A 7155-nucleotide genomic window follows, 5' to 3' on the forward strand; every position below is an offset into this window, starting at 1 on the left:
ATGGCCATGGGCAACAGCAGTGCAAGCGGCCTCGGTGCCTCTTCCTCGGCAAAACTGTCCAAGACTGCCGCGACTTCATCTGCCACCGTGGCGCAAGTTCTTGAGGTTGCTCGAGAGAGCCCAGATGGCGCCTCAGATTCCACAATCAGCGGTATCCTCGAGACGGCCCTGGGAACAGACTTGGTCCAAAATCACGGCACAACCAAGTTCCTACATCATGAGCCGAGACGAGTTTGCTGTCTTCAACTACTTCCAACATCGGTTCGTCGATAACCGTACCGCGACGGAGGCGAGAAGCCGATATTGGGACAACATGACAGGGCCACCCGCCAACTAAGAAGGGAGGGGGAAAGGGTCCGATGCCGTGACGGCGCTTGGCCAGACGGACGCAGACCCTAACCATTCTACCCCAGTAGCACTGCAGATGTTGGTGCTGCTCCAGACTTCGGCTTGGCGACACCCTCCCTATCCCCGCTCCTCCGTCGGGCGACAGCCGCAGAGTTCTCTGTGCCTGCAAACATGAGCCCATTCCACTGCATCGTTACGAGCGCCCTCATACTTGCAACCCAACCTCGCTGTCCAGGCCAATCGGGTCGAAACAATCTCAGCTCTTGGCGGTCATACGCTGCAACACCGGAGCATCCACTCCTCGACCACGCTCACAAGGGCACAGTTTGCGCCCGGGCGCAATGTTCGACCGACACAGCGGTTGGTATGACGGGGGCGGGAGCTTTCCGTTCGGGGCCAACGCATCCGTTCCTACCGGTCTTGTCACTCAACCTTGTCGGCATCTAGCAACGGCCAAGGGCTACATGTAGACAGCAGATATGAGGCTACCATGTCTCATCTGCTGCCGACCCCGTGGGTCAATGGAAGACTGTCAGCGAGCGCCGTTTCGACCAATGTGTTCGTCAGAATCCCCCCACGCCCCGACAAGGCGATGTACAAATCCCTGGCACTGCCAGCATGGGTGCTCGTGGCTCTTCGTCTTTTTAGTGTTTTTGGGATGATACCTCCAAGTATATCAGTTGTTTTTCTACATACTCGTCAGCATTGCGAGGAGCCCACACCTTGTATTGTTCATTAATGGCGCACGAGGGGGTTTCGTTTTTTTTTGGGGCCATCATGACAGCACTGAACGGCTTATTTCGAGGATGATTCAGGTCTCTCACCCTTAGAAGGGATGACCGCTTAGGGCTATAAGACACAATTTAATCAATGACACATAACACATGGCCATGAGGTGGTTGCGACGAGACTCTCGTACAAGCCATGCTCCTGCTTTGGTTTTCTGGCGATTCATGTAGCTGGATGTGGTTGAGAGGTTCTGACCCGATGTTGAAGCTGCACCGGACCAATGACGGAGGGAATTCGGAACATTCTGCCGTCATGCACTGACCAGAGGTGGGTACACAGGTATGACAGGGTACCTAGGCAGGCGCGATACCACTGTAATATTTTCAGGGCAGCCGCCAAGAGCCTAGGCACTAGGTACCTCGTTCCCCCTCGGCCCCTCTGCCTACTTACCTTACGTCATCTCTCTCTGTCAACCATTGCACGTTGACGCTGCGGCCCACCACTGTTTGATGGCCAACCGCCATGGAGCAAGCATCCTGGATACGACATTGAGCCTTCAACATCCACACTTTGTTTCCGTTCATATGGAGAATCCCGCCGTCGCACGACTCATCGATCAGCACATGCGGCTATTGGGCTTCAAAACCCGAGAATTGCTTTGGGTCAACTGATTCAGCGGGTGCGCCTCAGCTGACGTACACCTCCCCACGTTTGCCGGTGTCACGACTCACAACACTTTGGTGCCACGACACCCACTCGGTGCAGCGTCGGCATACCCCCATACAAATCTCCAAACTCTGACGTTGGATACCGACCTCCATCATGCTGCTGCGCGGCTGGATTATTGTAGCAGCAATGGCTGTCCCTGGCCTAAGTCTATACCCTGAGGTGTTCGCCTTGTCACGCCAGGCGTCTATCGACTCGCAAAAGCCGATCTCGCACGCCTCGCAGTCCCTGAATGACAATTCCCAGCCTTTGCAATGTTTTCAGGTCGCCCAACCAGTGCTGGGCCCGACGGGGCCAGTGTACCAGGCTGGCAACGAACCCGCAATCGATGCGGTGCGGTCGAAGGACTCCTGTGTTGTGCAACTCATGTCCCACTCCTTCGGCTTTAGCTATGGAAAGCCGTTCGTCGGTGAGTGAATACACTCTGCTGGAAGACAAGACGCCACACGAGAGCTGAAGCTGACAAAGAGTCGCAGGCCATTATGCCCCCCCGCCTGCATGCGAATTCGACAGGGTCATCATGAACTTTACTGTCAGCTCGTCGGGACGGCAGTTTGATCGTCTTGCCCTCATGTTTTTCAATGACACTGAAGTGTGGCGAACTTCGACTGCCGAGCCGAAGCCAACCCCTGGTATTGTGTGGACGTACTGGAAGGATATGACCGAGTTTCTCGCCCTCTGGAAGTCGCCTCAGACGATCATTTTTGAACTTGGAAACCTCGTTGGTACGTGCTCTGACGAACCTGAAGAAGAAGAAAAAACAGAAATCCCCAGCTCCGTTTTGCTTCTGCCAGAAGCTGACTCCCCAACAGACGAAAGGTATACAGGCTCCTTCAACTGCACACTGACGGCAACGTTCTTCAAGAGCCAAGTAATCCGTCAGCACCAGGGTGGCACCCCGGCCGACATGATCATCCCCATCTCAGCAAAGAATGGTGCGTCTGGGAAGGGGAGCGCATGGTCTTTGCCCTCTGAGCAGGCTGTCAGTACCATCTACTTCCCGCAACACGCCAACCGTGCTGTATTTTCCCTCTCGGCCAACGGGCAGATGGCAGAGGAGTTTTGGTGGAGCAATGTGCTTCAAAGCGACGTGGATACCTTCAACCATACCGCCAGCAGCATGCCAGGCTTGAGTCCGTTTCGAGAAGTTCAGTTGTACATCGATAATCAGTTGGCGGGGGTACAGTGGCCGTTTCCCGTCGTATTTACGGGTGGTGTGTCCCCGGCTTTGCACCGCCCCATTGTTGGGATCGAGGCGTTTGACTTGCGCGAGCATGAGATTGATGTTTCAGCATGGCTGCCAGTCCTGTGCGATGGCCTGTCACATACTTTTGAAATCAGGGTAGTGGGAATTGACGATGACATAGCACCAGCCTCCTTGTCAGATAAGATCGACGCTTACTGGGTTGTCACGGGGAAGATCTTCGTCTGGCTAGACGAGCCGGGCTCCGTCACAACAGGCGCGGCGCCCAAAGTCGATGCCCCGGAGCCACTTCTATCAATCTCCCACCAACGACGGCAAGATGGTCACGGAGTCAACGAGTTCCTCGACTACTCACTTCGGGTGCGGCGCACAGTCTCGGTTTCGGGAGAAGTTCGCACCCAAAAGGGCGCATACCAAGCCTGGTGGCATCAAGAGTTGAGGTACAGCAATCTGGCCCATGTTAGTTCTTTCGGCACCAATCAAATCAACAGGATGACTATTTCGGGTGCAGATGAGGCCTCCGGTCCGCGACAGTACGCTACGGAGTATTCATACCCTCTCTATGCAAACACAAGCTTCAGCATCGGGCCGGACAAAAGCCTGACCATAGAAGCGGAGCTCGAGCAAGGTCTACGCCTCAAAACCTGGGGTTATGCCATTTTCGCGTCAGGTCTTGAGGTCTTTGGTGCTGTCAGCCAAGGTGGTAATCAGCTATTGGGTTGCAAGCTTGAAACCCTACGAACAGGCAGAGCAGGCTTCCACCAGTCTGGGGACCGCCGGCGCAGTTCCGGCTCGGGCTGGACGCGGCAGGACTTTTACTTTGGTGGCATTGACTCAGCTTCCAAGGACGACGTCGCGCTCTACGTTCGAAACGTGACGGCCATCAACGACACGGTTGTCTCTGATCGCGAAGTAAGTAGCAGGCAGGGTGACAGCAGCGGGGAGCGCACGATCCTCCGAGATTATGGGGAAGCCCACTACGCCGTCAAACTCGCGCCAGAACGCTGGACAGTTTGCGCCACCTATAGGCAAAACACACGCTCCTGGAGTTCGTGGGCGAGTCGGGACCACGTCGTGGGGCTTGATGAGTGTGATGTGGGCAGCAGGGCCAGGGCAGGGCGGTGGTGGTTTGCTCGGCACGGCGACTGGACAGAGTCTAATGTCCACCTGACAATCCGACATGCCCAGTCTTCTACCCACTCACCTTAAAAGTGCATGAGATGGTAGGACGTCTGAACCCCAATAGCCACTCTGCCATGGTCCGTCGCATGCCGCATCCCGCAAATCGAGGACCAGCGTCCTGGAGGCAGGGATTGCACACCGATAGGGTGGCCGTGCCACGACGTCGCATCGACTTGAAAGCGCAAACTTTTAATCTGACATCAAGCCACGGGGACCAGTGGAAATAGGTGTGAGAAAACCAGGGGGGGCGGCGCGAAAAGAGAGGGGGGGGGGCTTGGGGTGGAAATCTCCCATTGCTCTTATGAGCTAGGTGTGTCTTGGGAGAGAGTGGAGGAGACGAAGAGAGGAACCGCCCTCCCCCCTCCAGACCCAGTCGCGGCCCCTGACCCTGGCAGCCCTGCCCTGGGATAGGCTTGGGCTGGCTGGAGAACGGGGCAGATGCGTGGGCGGGCATGGACATATTCCGCAGTCACCCAGCTTTCTCGTACCTCTCGGAGGATGTGGCCGAAAATGCCACGGGAATACGTATTACATGTACCAGGCTCGGAGGCTATCCGCAGTCCGCAGCACCAGCACTATCGCAAACCCAGAACCAAGGATCCAAAAGTAAGCAGGGAAACCAGACAGGCATCTTGTTCCTACAGCTGCTGCGGTTGTCTGACATAGAACGGTTGGATGGATGTCAATCCACGTCTGACCAAGGAGGAGGCACCCACGGCTCATGCGACGCCGAAGTTTACTGCACAAGCAGAGTGCCTTGGAAGACTGGAAGACGTTGGCTGTCAGTTGATCCTGTCGATCCGGTCTGATCGCATCGCCACGCACCGCATCAGCGCTTGTGCGCCCTCAGTGGCAGCGCGCTTGTCAACTTACCCAGGCGGTGGCACGCCGTTGCCTGTCAGGGGAGCGCCCAGGAAGCGCCAAGAAGGAGCCGACATGAGGGATAGACACCGGCGACAAATTCGTCCCGTGTTTGGCGTCTCGAACTGGACGCCGGCGTCATGCGGTCCAGCAGGGAGGGGGGCGGAAAGGTAGTGGGTGACGTCGGAGGTCGGAGGTTGATCGAAAGCGAAGGGCGAAAGTGTGGCTTTCTCGCATTCATTCCGCCTTCTCATCAAACTCTAATGTCTGGAATATTGAATCCTGAGACGGCCGAGCTAGCTTTCCCGACGAGCCGAAGCAGCCTACTGCGCGTGAGGGCGATTTACGAGCTGTCGCAGCAGATCACAGGTCAGGACCAGGTTAGATGATGCTAGGTCAGCACAGCACAATGGTGCCCCATCCGGCGGCGTCCCTCTTGACTATTTGGGGGGCGCGAGTGTGCGTTACCCAGGGACCGGGCAGGGAGGGAGAGTGGGCGGCCGGCACGGCTAGCACGGGTATCCCAGCCAAGACGGCGGTCGACGGCCCCTCAACCCCTTACAGGAGCGAGCAAGCGAAGGGTGTGGAGAAGAAGGTTTGGGACCGGCCAGGGATGGCACAAACCAAGTCAGATTGATTAAGTAAAGAGCCGCACCTTGACGCGAGCGGGGGCGGCGGCAATTGTGAGATGGGAGGGTGGATTCATGAGCATGGGCCCATACCTCCCCGTCTTCTGGAAGGTCTCACGCTGAATGCGATAGGAGGATGAGAGGGAGTGCCCTCCACCTCTCTCCCCACTCCCTCTTCTCCGGGGGCCTGGCTGCGAGTTGGGATGATGAGATGGAGGGGACAAGGGCCAGGCTGCGATCACAGTCATGGATCAAGGAGCTGATCACGGAAGAGCACGGGCACTTGCATGCCACTCTGGACGACTGCTGGCTGTTCTTTGTGTGAAGAAGGGCAACGATGGACCGATGTCCGACACCCGGCCGAGGCACGTTGCAGTCGCATGTCGGTCGGGTCGCGGTGACTGGGGAAAAGCTGGGCCGCCTGGCAGACCAACAACCGTTGCGACTGTCATGCTGCTGGGCTTGCAGGTCACCAACGTGATTGCGTCTCGTAACCAGTGAACCACCGATGGACGATATCACCAGTCAGCCACGAGCCAGCCAGCCATCCCTTCATCGATCACAACTTTAAGAGTCAGTCGGCAGGCACCGCGGCCGACCAGCCTGGCGAGACAGACAGTCATTGCAGCCGGGCAAATGTCCAGCAGCAACAAACGAAAACAAGCGATGCCTTCGCCATGCTATGCCCACGACATGCCATCCGTCACATATCACTCCATGCACGCACAAAGTCACCTACTCTCCTGGCCTGGTCCACCAATCGCTGCTCCGAGCGATCAGCATCACCAAGATTGGATCTCGAGGGCACCTGACAAGGTGTCGCGCTTGGGTTTTGATCCGTCCCATCGTAGGCACCTAAGTATTTCACCCTCCATCCCCCGGCGTGATTGGGGCTTGGCTCACATGGCCCTGTTGTTGCTGTGACTGCTGTTGTTGGCAGTCAGCCACTCCTCCATCTAAGACCCCAGTATTCCCGGCCATGTGCCGTGCCAGGCCCCCATTGACCAGAATGCTTCATTACCTCATCACCGTGCCCGCTAGTCCCAGACGCCAAACAAACACATGGCGGGGCGGGCAGAAAGCCAAACGCCTCCGCCCCTGCCTGTCAACCCTGCATCAACCACGGTCCGCCACGGTCTGGTTGGAACAGGGCAGCTACTCGAGCTAGGTATGCCATAGAGTTGCCCTTCTCGGGGTGTGTTCAGGGGCCAAGGCAACTGAAAGAGAAGGAAGGGGAGGGGGGGAGGGGGGAGGGGGGAGGGGGGGGGGCGTGAAAGTGAAAGTGAAAGTGCAAATGTGGCCCTCTCTGGTTCAAGTAGTGGGATAATCTCATGAAGCTTCCTTTCTGGTCTTTCGGTCACGCTTACGAAGCGCAAGGCCTGAGGTCCCACCGGGTGACCCTCGAAGTCTCATCTCTGAAATGGTACTTGCAAGATACATCACGCCTCGTCTCATCACCTTTTGTCCCGCGATTTT

General features: G+C 57.0%; 2 protein-coding genes across 2 annotated transcripts; both read left to right on the forward strand.

Annotated features, from left to right (window-relative positions):
* VDBG_00326 (conserved hypothetical protein) lies at positions 1-996 on the forward strand (the record flags this gene model as incomplete). The annotated part of the gene is made up of 3 exons (XM_003008599.1): positions 1-206; positions 414-712; positions 833-996. The coding sequence occupies 3 exons, from the start codon at positions 1-3 to the stop codon at positions 994-996; spliced, it is 669 nt and encodes a 222-aa protein (XP_003008645.1).
* Positions 997-1899: 903 nt separating this feature from the next.
* Positions 1900-4253, forward strand: VDBG_00327 (peptide-N4-(N-acetyl-beta-glucosaminyl)asparagine amidase A; the record flags this gene model as incomplete). The annotated part of the gene is made up of 3 exons (XM_003008600.1): positions 1900-2212; positions 2280-2528; positions 2616-4253. The coding sequence occupies 3 exons, from the start codon at positions 1900-1902 to the stop codon at positions 4214-4216; spliced, it is 2163 nt and encodes a 720-aa protein (XP_003008646.1).
* Between the last annotated feature and the right edge of the window lie 2902 nt (positions 4254-7155).

This window comes from Verticillium alfalfae, genomic scaffold, assembly GCF_000150825.1.
Source record: "Verticillium alfalfae VaMs.102 supercont1.1 genomic scaffold, whole genome shotgun sequence".
NCBI lineage: Eukaryota > Fungi > Ascomycota > Sordariomycetes > Glomerellales > Plectosphaerellaceae > Verticillium > Verticillium alfalfae.